Source organism: Seriola aureovittata, chromosome 2, assembly GCF_021018895.1.
Source record: "Seriola aureovittata isolate HTS-2021-v1 ecotype China chromosome 2, ASM2101889v1, whole genome shotgun sequence".
In the NCBI taxonomy this organism is placed as follows: Eukaryota; Metazoa; Chordata; class Actinopteri; order Carangiformes; family Carangidae; genus Seriola; species Seriola aureovittata.
The window spans coordinates 17,685,167-17,699,458 of record NC_079365.1 but is presented as its reverse complement, the minus strand read 5'-3'; the positions used below and the strand labels follow the sequence as shown (position 1 = coordinate 17,699,458).

Genomic DNA, 14,292 nt, shown 5'->3' with positions numbered 1-14,292 from the left:
GAATATGAAATAGTCTAACAAGGATGGAACAGAAAAAATAATTAGTCTAGGCTATTTAAAATAATGGACACAACAAAATAATATACATTTAAGAGCTTTATATATTATATGTCTTGTACGAGAGGGGCTTTTCGAAAAAAATGACACAAACAGTTGACTCAGCTGCATCTGTCTCTTTATTTAATCCCAGGGCGACTCTGTGATGTTGTTGTCATGCTGCAGAATGATTGAGACCGGTCAGATGGCTCTCTGATGATAATGCATGATGGATAAGAATCTGACTATCCAAATTGCTTCACAGAACTTCTCACAGTATGATAAGATTATTACATTATAGGCCATAGTCCCACACAATTAGATCATTGTCCAAATGTATGTGTGCTAAAGTAATACTATAACAAATAAACAGAAATTTTACAATAACACTATGTAGTTCACAAAATAACATTTAAAATCAAGTTTCTTGAAAAAAATCAACTGAAATGAAATATCCTTGAATTTGAGTAGAACTGTTATATTAAATAAATAAGATGCATATTAATTCAAATTGTCCCCAATATTGTGCCATTGCATGAGCTAATATATATACGTCTTTTTTTTCCTTTTGTCTCTTATAGTTTATTTTGTTGTTGTTTTTATCATTTTTTGCAACACCCACTGTAATACCACTTCACACATTCACACATTCAACAGTGTCACCTGCTTGTGATAAACCCACGCAGGAAACGCTGCAAGATTCTCATTAGTAATAGATTTTAGCTTTATTTTGAAGGTTGAAGACCAGAAATGACGTCGTCACTCTGACTTTGACTCTAATATTCCCCAAGTGGGTGCAGCCACTGTCAAGCCGCGCCCGCAACAAGGATGTGTTAAATAGTTGCGAAATGTGACCATCTCAAAAATATCCTCATCGTTTCCTTCCCAAGAGTCATATCAGATCACCATCTGCAGCCCCTTTCCACTCAGGCACTATTGTGTCAAAGTTTGTGGAAAAACTCTCTCACCATTTGAAAAATAGTCTTGTTCTATCTACGCCTGTAGGATTTTTGCCAAAAATGCATTGCTTTCAGATGAGAGATGAAGTTACTCTATATAGGCAACTCCATCCAGGAAGATATGAAAAGAATGTCTTCACTCTCCAGTCAGACCCACTCTTTTGTGACCTTAACAATAAATCGCCAACAATAGTAATAATAAAGAAAGTAATAAAACATACGACTGCCATAAAGGAAGGGTTAAATAAGTTGACACTGCTGGATATGGCAATTATATTATTATAACTTTATTACGATCATCATACAGTGTCTAAATAGAAATGCGATCACTGACAAAATGAAGCATTATAGATCGAGAAGTTAAACATCTACTGACTGAATCCAAAGTTCAGAAATCACAGACTGTTTGAAAAATCTGCATTACAATATTCCTCCAAAGAAAAATGCAGTTTCACTGCTCCAAACCTCAAACCATATGGATCCAGTGTTATTAATCTTAATGTAACAGAGATAAAGTTTGATAAGTACTGCAGGAAAAAAAAAAAAATGCATGGCACTGAGAAAGCTGTTTTGATTGGAGCTTGACAAGGACTTGGTGGACTGAGGCTGTAGGTATGACATGACTAAACAAACAGTGTGTTAAGGTCATCACATCCAGTTTCTGTCTGCCCCTGTGTTAACACATTGACTCATTAGACAGGGAGTCAGGGACCAAACAACCATAACATGCAGGACACTATGCAGCTTAGATCAGGTCCATACATGGGATATTTTGTGCCGCTATTAACAGGAGAATCTCCAGAGATGCAGTCATGTCTGAGTTTGAAATTCCCAGGGAAGGTTTTAAAATAAAATAATATAAGATGGTTATTTTTTCCAACTCCAACCAGTTTTGTGAGCGGCCAAAACTTCTAGTCTAGATCAATTTCTAGTCAGGTTTCATGTTTAAGGATGTGTTTAGAAGTTCATGTATGAATGTGTACCAAACACATATGTTATATATGCAATATATGGTGATCATCCTAAGTATTAAATTCACGCAAGACAATGCAAAATGATGGCTTCTCCAGTCTACGAAAACATACATAATTTAAAAAAAGAAAACCATAACATTTCTGATTATGTTTGATAATACACTATATTATCTACTGGTTATTAGCCATACTCTTTGTTAAACATTTCTTGTAGTGTGAAAAAGTAAATAGAATTGTGGAAACTTTTCAGTTTTGGTTAAATCCAGCTGATTCTTATATTTACACATTTACACACCTCATAAAGACAGTGAAGAAACACTGATCACCATTTCATATTGAGAGGTACATATTACCTAACACTGTATCCTGCTTGAATACGCCTGCATTTGGAGCTATAGTAGATGGATGACGAGAATCAAAGAAAGCAAAGACAGAAAGAGGAAGGAGATAAACAAACAATTGTTGGAAAAACCATGCATGACAGTGACAGTAAGATTACAACATAAGATTACACAAAATTGTTTATATTATATGGTGTATTGCAGTAATTTTCACCATCACACGGACATTGACGCTGATTTCAGGTTCTTTTTTAGCCCCTGAATTAGTCTGTTCCTCCTTCACACACCACAATGAGCTTAGTGGTTGGCCATCTTCCTGACTCTACTTGATACATAATAATGAATCATGTCTGGTCACTCCTAAGCATGCACTACTTTCATCTAAATGAGTTCTTTTGACTCCTCACCAGACTGAGATTGTTGAAATTAATGACACAGACATTAAGCAATATGAGGGTGTATCTTTGTTATTGTCTCCATGGAAATTTTAAAGATCCCCTCCAGGCATGATTTATGGCATATATAAATACCAGTGTTGGGGAGTAGTGAACTACATAGTTACTTATTTACATTTTGCAGTAACTTGCTGGTAGTTCAAATAGATTCATATGTGCATAGTTAATCAAGTAGTTAAATTACTTTTGGGGGGATTTTTTTTTGTGTAGCTAACTGAAACAATTTGCAGCCATCAAAGGAGAGGAATTATTTTTTATTTTTTAATTCTTGTTTACTTCTCTACTGTAATTGAACCTCCTTTAACCAGCCCTGCCCCCCTTTTTCATTCATCCTGACGACTGTGAGGATATACTCCGGCAATGCATTTGTCAGGAAGTCCGCACCACAGACTTGTCCCTTGTGTAATGCGTATGCAGAAACCATAGCCATGCGTTGCTCAGTGGTCACACACAGCTACAACGTCATCATGAATAAACCTCCTGAATCTCAGCCTGAGGAAGAGTCACCACGGCCAAACTTGAAACTCGTTATTTTATACAAAACCAAAGCTGACGTTCCAGCACTTTCCCATGAATAGTGAGGTATTCTAGCTTTTTGGTTTCTGTTATGTCGTGTAAACAAGTGTGCAGTTTTTGCAGTGACCTCAACTGAGTGGCATTTTTTGTTGGCATGTGACTTTTTTTGGATTATATTGTGTTATAATTTCATATCACATGTACATAATTCTTTTTCTTTTAACAAAGTAGTTTGAACTACTTTTTCTAAGTAGCTTTAGTTAAGTAGCTTCCCCAACACTGATAAAAAAAACGATTTGAATAATAATTTCTGACTGGTATGGTTTTTCCACAAAAAGTTAACAAATTAAACAAATCACATGTCATACGTGTTCCACATTGAAAAATGCATAATGTATGAATATGCTAATTTAGCTCATTTCAAAAGTGTACACTGCTCCAAGACATCTCCTATATTTCACTGGGTGTTTCCACAACACTTGAGTAAGTTGCATCTTGGCCTATGACAGGCTGCCAAACCAGCTGTGATCTGTCAAATCCTGCTCGTACATACATGTCTTAAATTCAGATTTAAAGTGAGCACTGAGAAATCTCCCTCTCCAGCAGATGACTGTGAGACAAACTCTGCACATACATCATTCTGCACTGTGAGGTCAAACATCCAAGTGAAATAACAATACGCAGATTGCATTTTTGAGTGGAAAGGGAGTGAAAGTTATTATGGAAGGCCAATTTTTCAAAGTTTCTGCTGCAACATCAGGTATTAGCTGACAATAACTTGGATCTCAATGAGCAAATGAATACATTTAAGGTAAAGTTTCACTCTCAAATCTCCCAATTCCACCTTCAAACCCACATTCAAAAACAGGGAATGTAAACTTTAATATTCCTTTTTTTTTTCCCACATGAGCAGTCGGGAAACAGTGAACAGTCCCGCGTCGCCCTCTGGTGGCCAGACCAGACAACATTTCTTAGAACAATGAAAAACCTTGCTGAGGATTATCAGAAACGAAAGTGAAATACATTCATTTCATTTAAAGCAGTCATTTCAGGATTTGCCGTTACCGATTCACTTTCTCTTTCTGGTTCTTCCTGTTTGTTCTCTGTTGTAAGGTGTCAGTTCAGCCGAGCCTCTTCACTTCAAATCGGTCAGTTCATATAGGAACCTGTTAACTGCAAAGTGCAACATGTCAGAACCCGGAGTGATCGATGAGGGATTCTACTCCAGACAGCTGTAAGTACGACCGGCACATACTGGTGAAGGGGGAAGTTTAACTGTACAGACTGCTGGTACCACAGTTTCACCTTGTCCCCCATCTGCACAGGTATGTCCTGGGGCGTGAGGCGATGCAGCGGATGGGCACAGCCAACGTCCTCATAGCGGGAATGCGTGGTCTTGGAGTAGAAATAGCCAAGAATGTGATCCTGTCCGGGGTCAAGTCTGTCACGGTCCAGGACGAAGGTCACACACAGTGGATCAACCTGTCCTCACAGGTGCTGACTCTGGGGTGTTGATCAGTTTATGATCTATTTAATTGTTGTCTGATTTTAGATAATTTTATGACAATAATAACACATTGTTACATTTTTTTTTTTTTTAAAAGACCTTGATATTTAACTATTTAAATCTCACTTCAGCTGCTACATAAGTAATAAATCAAATGTCTAAATTGCACATATTGCTCATCATAAATGTTAATCACTTTCGGTTTACATATGGAAAAGGAGATGATTTACATTGAGTTTATTGGTGATTGTAAAATGCTTTTTGAGACATACTTACTTACTTTCACTATCACTTACGTTCACTCCACTCCCACCAAAAAATTATGATAAAGAGATTCTATCAAACAGCCTGTAACTTTGAGTTTGGTGGTTTATTCTTGCCCTTGGAAGCAGCTGTTGACAAAAGATTAAAGAGGTGGGAAATTTCTACCATTTCTTGACAAGTGAGCAAACTCCGATGTGCAGATGAAGGCGTTGTGATACAGTCAAAAGCTCCAGAACAAGGAAGCAGGTCTACTCATGATTGCATTTTCCCACCAGTTTTTCCTGAAGGAGTCCCACCTCGGTCAGAACAGAGCCACATGTTCCCTACAACAGCTGTCAGCCTTGAACCCACATGTGCAAGTGTCAGCACACACTGGACCGCTGGATGAGAACCTGCTTCGGCAATTTCAGGTACTTTATTAATGTTCAAAAAGTTTTTAAAAAAGTTAAGTTAACCAGTTTAAAATTCTTTAAATTACATCGACTCCTGCTGCTCGTACGAAACAGAAATTTTCTCGCTTCAGCAGATGAATGTGAAAACAGCCTTCTAGTGTCAAACTCTGCACACACATCATTCTGCACAGTGAAGCTCAAATATCCAAATAAAGCAACAACAAGCAAAATACTTTTCTGAGTGGATGGTTACTGTCACTTCGCAGGTGGTGGTCCTCACTGACTCCTCACTGGATGATCAGAGGCGTTTCGGTGAATTCTGCCATAAAGATGGAATAAAGTTCATTGTGGCAGACAGCAGAGGACTCTGTGGGTAAGTGGGCAAGAAAAAAACTATCAGAAATTGACAGGATGTACTCAATAATGCAGAGAAGCAAGAAGTGAAAACTGTGTGGTTCATTTGCAGTCAGTTGTTCTGTGACTTTGGAGAGGAGTTTGTAGTCTTGGATCAGAATGGAGAGGTTCCTGTATCGGCAATGGTACAATCCGTCACTAAGGTAATGCCCTTGTTTCATGTAAGTGGCCTATTAAGATCCTTTCTAATGCATCCATCCATCCAATATTCATAACTATAGACAACTTAGGTGTATTTTGCATCTGCATGTCTTTGCACTATAAAGGAAATCCAAAAAAAGCACAGGAAGTACATAAAAAAATAAATGATTCCCAATCCCAACTGTCTGTTACACGTTTTCTTAAAGGTGCAGGGAATGAGCTTACATGAACATTATTACTAGAATGTTTCTCTCAGATTTAAATGTCATCAACGTTGTCTTTATTTTAGGATAATCCTGGAGTGGTGGTCTGCACAGATGACCAGAAGCATGGATTTTCAGATGGCACTCATGTTTGTTTCTCTGAAGTCCAAGGCATGACGGAGCTCAACAGCATCGGCCCTGTGAAGATCACAGTCTGCAGTTAGTGTTACCTTACTATGACGACTGGTTTCTGTCCTCTGCTCTTCCAACACACTACATAGTGATGAGTTGCACTCTAGCCCTCCACATGGCACTCAACATTTTCAACCTTTCCTATGACCATGAGGTTAAAAATTGTCATGAGAATATTTCATTTGTATGTTGCTTCCATCGACAGGCCCTTACTCCTTCAGCATTTGTGACACCTCAGCCTTTTCCGAGTATGAACGTAGTGGAGTGGTGACTGAGGTTAAACAGCCTCGCAAGCTAAATTTTGTAAGTATTGAAATTTTGTTTGAACTTTCTCAGTTTTCACTCTTGAAAAAGTGCACACACTGTTAATAAAATAATTGCAACATAAATTGCAGAAACCACTAAGTGAGGCTCTGTTGGATCACAAACTCCTGCGTATGAATGACTTTGGAAAAATAGCGCGGCATGAGACCCTGCACTTGGCTTTCCAAGCTCTCCATAGCTTTGTGAAGAAAGAACGGCGACTCCCTGGTATTCGGTCTCAGGTCAGTGAAGATGTACAGGATATTACATCCAATAATTCAATTCGTTTTTACAAAACAAATCATATGCCAAGTTAAAAATAAAATAAGTAATGAACATTAATCAGGCTGTGATGCTGTAATGGGATAATTAAATGATTATTTAGAGGATCGTTTCCCCCTCACATCCCATGTAGTCAGATGCAGATGCCCTGGTTGCCATAGTGAGAGAGCTGAATACAGTCGCAGAGCTGGAACAACTGGATGAAGTTGCTGTGAGAAACCTGTCCTACACAGCCCAGGGTGACTTGGCTCCTATCAATGCTTTCATTGGAGGCCTTGCTGCCCAGGAAGTAATTAAGGTGAGGTCAAAGGTCAATGCCTGTAACATTAGTTTCATCCTCTGGTTTTTGTTGAAGCATGTTAACACTACTATTATAACATTGTATATATTATATATACATAACTTAGCATTTACTGCGTGGAAGTGTTGTATATACGTAGCTGATTGAACTTTGCTCTGTGCACTCTATAATGTTCCTGCAGGCATGTAGTGGGAAATTTACGCCTCTTCAGCAGTGGCTATATTTTGATGCACTGGAGTGCCTCCCTCAAGCGGAGAGTCAACCGACAGAGAGCTCTTTTTCAGCAGTGAGTTAAAAGATTGCTCAATTTCAACATTTCACATGTATCAAACAAGAGCGGTCCATCAGACTCATATGAACCAGATTCAGGTCTAACTCAGCTTACTTTTCTTTTCTTTTCTTTTCTTTTCTGACAGAAAGGCACAAGGTATGATGGACAGATTGCTGTGTTTGGGTCCGCCTTCCAGGAGGAGCTCGAGAGGCAGAAGTATTTCCTGGTGAGGGCAGGTTTAACATTTGTCCAGCAGGGGGCACACTTTGCACTGGAAAGGAAGGCGCTCCATCTGTGTTTTCTTTTGATCTTGTCTGGTGTTAATGATGGCACATGCAGGAAACGGCTGTGATTCAGGTGGCATTTCCTGCCAGTGTTGACCTTGTGGTCCGCAGGGGCCGTTCAGCAGTGCCAAGCCTTTCTCTGTTTCCTTTAGCTGTGTTATTTTTACTGTTGTTTACTGGCTGTGTGTGTGTGTGTTTGACACAGAGAGAGCGCATGCATTTGTTTTTCTTACCACTGTAAAAACACCACACAGAGTGGAGTATCAGGGAGGGAAACAAGTGACGTGCAAGCCTAGATTACTTTCTAGTTGCTGCAGTGTATAAGAGAAATGAGAACACTTTAAACATTTTGACAAGTGTTGACATTTGGTGAAATTCACTTACACAATATGATTATATTATACTTTTCTTCTGATTCTCCCTCTATTCTGCTCTTATTTCAAGGTTGGAGCTGGTGCTATTGGCTGCGAGCTTCTGAAGAACTTTGCCCTCATTGGCCTCGGTGCAGGAGACGAAGGGCAAATCACTGTAACAGACATGGACTTCATAGAAAAATCCAACTTGAACCGCCAGTTCCTGTTCAGGTCTCAGGATATTGGGGTGAGAAAACAAGCAGCACAGCGGATCACAACCTCCTCCCTGTAGTGAACACTCTCACATGCCATCATAACTCACTGGCTCTTGTTTGACCCGGCTAGGTGGAGGGGTCGAGGGGCTGTACTACTGCGATGGTCTGAGATGGCTTGGGTCAGACTACACATAGATTCCACGTTTCCGTCATTTTTGGCTGTCTTGTTCTGTAGTTGTTTACTTTAGGACTATATCGGGCAGCTGATCTCTCTTGTCTCCCAATGTCTAAACAACTTATGTAACACGGTTCAGTGCAGTTAGTGGGTATGTTGACGAAACCCTTCAAATGCTCTGAATTTCTGAAGAGAAATGTGCGGATTCTTACTGTTATATAAGTTATAAAAGAAGAGTAGGCACTCAGAATAGTGTGTTCTGACAGTACAGTAAAAATATACTGTATGAATCATTAACGACCAAGGACCTCATTAGGCATTACCTTTTTCTGATTTCTTGGAATAGTTTCATAGAAAGACACAATAACAAATCTGGATATTAACTTTATATAAAATAACATTTTAATTCTCCCTCCACCTGCCATCCCCACCATTGTTTGTGTCTGATCTTACCTACATTGCTCACATATATTATCTCCCAGACACACCTCCCATCTTCTCACTTGTACATGAACAGAAACCAAAATCGGACATTGCAGCCAAAGCAGTGAGAGAGATGAACCCACAGATGAAAATCAGCGCTCACCAGAATCGTCTGGACCCTGACAGTGAAGGAGTGTATGGGTCTGACTTCTTCAATGGCCTCGATGGAGTGGCTGCAGCCCTTGATAACGTGGAAGCCAGTGAGGACACTTACTCCGTCGTTGTTGTATCATTATATTAAGTTCTCATTACGACAGTGATAATACGTTTACATATTGCATATTTGACGTTTAACGCCTCTTTTTGCTGCACAGGGGTCTATCTCGATGGACGCTGCATTCAACACCAGAAGCCGCTGCTGGAGGGAGGAACTCTAGGAAGCCAAGGTCATACTCTGGTGGTGGTGCCTCACCTCACAGAGTCTTATGGACCTGCCAAATCCAGTTCTGTTAATGCCATCCCACTCTGCACTCTCAAGAACTTCCCTCACCGCATCGAGCACACTCTACAGGTTGGATGTAGACCTAGACTTCAGTCTAATTAAACTTTGTGTTCACCCTAGCCGTAAAACAGATGAATTGCAGAGGTAGAGGAGGCGCTAGAGAAAAAGTCAGTGAATGTCCAAAGTCATATGAGCCATCCTCTGGGGACCATGAATGTTTGAACAAAATATCATGGCAATGGATCTGATAGTTGTGGAGATATTTTAGTCTGGACCAAAGTGGTGGCTCAACTGAATGACAGAACAGCATTGCTATTCATACAGCCACCACCAATCCACACCTCTGACACTGTCTTTATTAGAAAATTAGAAAATATAAATAAAATATATTTCTGGATTGCTATTTTGTGTTATTATGGTCTACATGTTTTTCTGTTTTTCTGATCACTCAGTGTAATATTTCACAGCATGAAAAGTCACCATTTTACAGATTATATTATTTATAGCGACATACATTCTGATTTCTTTACACTAACTTGCCATTATTATTCCTTCAGTGGGCCAGAGACCAGTTTGAAGGACTGTTTAAACAAACACCTGAAAACTTGAATCTCTTCCTGAGGTAAGAATTAATGCCATCCTCATGTGATTTCTCTTTTTCCACAACAAATGTTGCCTGCAACAAATGTGAGAAACTACGCACACCAACCTGCTGTCACATAATAACCACTAGTGGCTCGTTTTACGATGCTTTTCCGCTCTCTTACAGAGCATTCCAGCAAACCTACACGCTAATGAAGTGGTTCAAGCTCATTATTTTGTTTTATTAAGAGGAAAACATGTGGTTGGCTTTAAGCAGTAAACCTCTTGTAAAAATAACATAAACAGTGTGTCTTGCCAAGGCTGTACTCTGTAATGTATCTTTCACAGAAGCTCTTACACTATTTTCTCCAAATAATGGATTAAGTCTCTCGGCTTATTAGAAGACTTTCTGGTTTAGAAATATCTACTGAAGAGAAAACAGATTAGATTAATGCAGAAAATGCACTATATCATGTCAAAGAGCTTTTCAAGTGACTGTACTGGTAATATTTATATTTATTTGAGATGAAACTAAAAATGTGTTTGAAAATCACCGAACTAACCATAAAGAATTGACCTAATTGTAATGTGACAGCACACCAGTAAAATGACCTTCCAGTCCCAAACTGTGTCTGAGCTTTGAGCCTCGGAGCCTTTCTAATCCAGCCATGTTTTGACATGTCTCTCTGGTTGTTTTGGGGAGATCTGATATAATCTCCCTTCATTGTAAAGTACTTGTACCCTTTGTTGTGTCTTTTAAAAAAAATGTGACTAGAGCAGCAACTGTGCTTGTTAGTTCACACAGCCAATAAAGTTTTTAGAAAGAAGAAATAATAATAATAAGAATAAGTATTATGTGTTTAGGAATACTCTATTACTCCATACTGTAGTGTTCTGTAGCCAGACTATTGTACAGTCATGGAAAAAAAACTTTCTGGACATTTTCATGAGGCAGGTCAGCTATGTATCACAGTCCAGTAAATTGGAAGTCATGGTTAATGAGGTTATGGAAGGGAACAGTCACGTTTTGTTGTGTCTTTCTTCCACTCTTGCAGCTCAATGCAGAACTATGACTCTAAATGTTCCTGTTTAGACCCGTTTCGGTGTGTAACAACACGCAGAGGAGGCAGATCCGTTTTTTTTTCCGCAGTGCTATGCCGTGTACTGTGAGTTGGCACGCGATCGTGGCGCAAGAACTGTCCAGGCTTGTGGGTATAGGATTGTACTGACCGGCGAACTACAAACTTACAACACACCTCACTTTCCCTCCTTGAATTCACTGCCAAACATCAGAGAAATTCCGTCTGAGTCATGGGCTACACCCTAATTCACAAAGACTTGTTTAGTCATTCTTGCCTGTACTTGACACAACCAAATGTTTTTCCATGCGGACTTTCCCAATTTTTAAACTATTAGCCAGATAGTGCTACAAATCACAAGTTAGACCTCAAGACTGTATATTACAACTAGATATGTAAATGATACTTGCCCTGTCCTATTATACTATACTGTATCTCTGTCATTAAATCAAAAGGAATTTCTGCACTTTTTCCTGAAGGGATGAAGGGTTCGTAGAGAAGACTCTCGGCCATGGAGACGCTGAGGCCTTGGAGGTTCTTGGGGGGGTGTGGGGCAGCCTGGAGGTCATGATGGCTGGAGGAAAACGTCCAACCAACTGGGAAGACTGTGTGAGCTGGGCACGTTGCAGATGGGAGACTCTTTATAACAACGATATCCGCCAGCTTCTGCACTGTTTTCCTCCCCAACAGGTGAAATCGCACTCGAGGAAAAGTATCAACTCTCCCTAAAGTCAAGTATAGAAAGGCTGTAATTAATGTTTACAGACACAAAGGGGCACTGTTGTGTGTCTGTGTGCCTGTGTGTGTGTGTCTGTGTGCCTGTGTGTGTGTGTCTGTGTGCCTGTGTGTGTGTGTGTATGTGTGTGTGTGTGTGTGTCTGTGTAATGTCTTTGCATTCAAATTGGTTTCACACTGCAATGTGGCATTAGCACATAAGGAATGCCAATCAAAGTTTCAGTAATGCAGCGTATTTCCCCAGCCTCAGAGACCACTGGTTACCTTGCTTGAAATCTGAGCCACTTAAAGCCAGTGCTGATAAATATCTCTGAGCAGCTCTGAGGATTTGTAATCTGTTGAAGCATGCAGACAGTGATGTCATATGTTGCTGTCACATCTAGTGGGGAGGGGCGGGGGCTACAGCTCAATATCATCCCAAACAGACCCCAAGTAACCCCAGTCCCAGTCCAGAAACTGGCCGTTCCTACCCTCAGTATGCGTCCCTCCAGGGTTGTAGAAATCCCTCTGAGCAAATATCTTTTTCTTCCAGTCACATCTATTTAAATGTTTATAGCAGGGAACTAAATCCTCTGTACAACTATTGATAAAAACACAACTTTTGGTATTATTATGACGGTAAAATGTGTCCCTTACAATTAGCACAAAGAAAGAAAGGAAAACTCTTGTCCTAGTTACCTTAATACCCTTAGTTTCATTGTGCTCTTGGAACGTCAAATTTTGACCACAGACTTTCTGAGGAACTATGATAAGGCAGCTAATGTCAGTTAACTGTCACAGATACCGGTACACAAGCGTGACAGATGGCCACACATTTGATGTAACAGCTACTTTGGTTGGCGTGAGCCCCCACACAGAAGTGAGCGTGGTTCTGCATGTGTGTTTACATAGCGTTTGACACATAGAACAACGGCTGGATTTAAAGGAAGACATTATGTAGCCTACACTGATCAGAATCTGCACACAAGGCTCAAGTCTATGTCGGAGAAAGAAAAACTGACTGAGGGATTGGCCAGTGTAAAATATGGATTTAGCTAAAATGACATGAGAGATTAAAGGCCTCATTTATTTTTTAATGCAAACAGATAATGTTTGTGCATGCAGTGTATCTGCTGTATCTGCTCATTGCCTGCTAATGAAATGGACTACAACTAGTAAATCAGTGAAATGAAGGAAGATTTGCTGTTTTTAATTATTTCATACGAATGTAAATTTAATACCAGTGGTTTTTATGACAACATTTTGGCTATCATGACTTGTGATGATATTGTTTAATTATTTATGATGTTTTATAGACTTAATGATTAATTAATTATGAAAAAAAAAGGTGACAAAAGTCAAGTAACTTTTCTTCATATTGCTCATAATTACAAATTTGCCTTGAAGGGCTCTACAGTCTCTACAGCATATGATACCCTCTATCTGCAGACTTCAGATAGAGGGTATCAAAAACTCCTAATCAACCTTTTTAAGGACAAAACCATTGTTGCTGCCCTATGTTGCCCGCAGGCCATCTGAAGCCTGACTGTGAAAAGGAGTTATTGACGCCTTTTGGCTGCTATAGAAAACTCCCCTAGAGTGAAGACTGGCACCACCAGTAGGAAACTCTCTCTTTCCCAACATATGGACCATTTGGCAACATCAAAGCTCTCAGCCCCTTTGTTCCTTTATCAGACATACAAATTGTGTAGTCAACACACAGCTGATAACAATATTAGTCTGGCTGTGCTATGGGGAAATGTGCAGGCCTCCTGCCGTGCCACAACACAAAAGAGTGGGGATGTTATTGACATGCTGTGGCAGCCATGCATTGAATATGATGTGACACTCCTGTCAAATAAAAGTGTTTATGTTTGGATTATAATATCGGCCCTTTTATATCAAGGACATAGATCACATCGCTTTTGTCACTGGCTCATTACGCTGAACTATACTATATCAGAGTAAAGGTGACTCTTGTGTTTGAGTATGATTTTTTTTACAGCTGTTGATCATTGTGAGGATTTTCTTCTGCTTCTCTTTAGGTGACCCCCACTGGGCTACCCTTTTGGTCTGGATCGAAGAGATGCCCTCACCCGCTGACCTTTGACCCTAACAATGTGAGTAGTGTCTGGTCCAATTCCTTACCCTAAAGCAGGGCACAGGAGTGACTGAAAAATGCCAAAGTATTTGGTGATGATCAATCACATTCCTTCTTTATCTGGTCTGCTAGTAGTTCTTCCTCACTGTGACCATACACTGGATTCTTATCTGAGCCGTGAATGCAACTTTAACTGCATATGGACAATGAAAGGCAGATAATAATCTCACTAACAATGCTCTGACATTAAGTAATAAACGAGGTAATGAGCTGATATTAAGCTGATGATGCTGTAACTCAGAAGGTTGTAATG

General features: G+C 39.7%; 1 protein-coding gene across 1 annotated transcript in view; it reads left to right on the top strand.

The window, feature by feature from the left end:
* The first annotated feature begins 4,219 nt into the window (after positions 1-4,219).
* uba7 (ubiquitin-like modifier activating enzyme 7) overlaps positions 4,220-14,292 on the top strand; it is a 32,432-nt gene continuing 22,359 nt past the window's right edge. Inside the window, exons 1-17 of the mRNA XM_056388297.1 lie at positions 4,220-4,515; positions 4,607-4,775; positions 5,328-5,462; positions 5,711-5,817; positions 5,911-6,001; positions 6,289-6,421; positions 6,600-6,697; positions 6,790-6,939; positions 7,113-7,277; positions 7,462-7,566; positions 7,697-7,777; positions 8,280-8,435; positions 9,096-9,261; positions 9,376-9,572; positions 10,061-10,125; positions 11,644-11,854; positions 13,924-13,998. Of these exons, the coding sequence (XP_056244272.1) occupies positions 4,469-4,515; positions 4,607-4,775; positions 5,328-5,462; positions 5,711-5,817; positions 5,911-6,001; positions 6,289-6,421; positions 6,600-6,697; positions 6,790-6,939; positions 7,113-7,277; positions 7,462-7,566; positions 7,697-7,777; positions 8,280-8,435; positions 9,096-9,261; positions 9,376-9,572; positions 10,061-10,125; positions 11,644-11,854; positions 13,924-13,998 (2,151 nt within the window). The 5' untranslated portion in view covers positions 4,220-4,468. The remainder of the gene's footprint in view (positions 4,516-4,606; positions 4,776-5,327; positions 5,463-5,710; positions 5,818-5,910; positions 6,002-6,288; positions 6,422-6,599; positions 6,698-6,789; positions 6,940-7,112; positions 7,278-7,461; positions 7,567-7,696; positions 7,778-8,279; positions 8,436-9,095; positions 9,262-9,375; positions 9,573-10,060; positions 10,126-11,643; positions 11,855-13,923; positions 13,999-14,292) is intronic.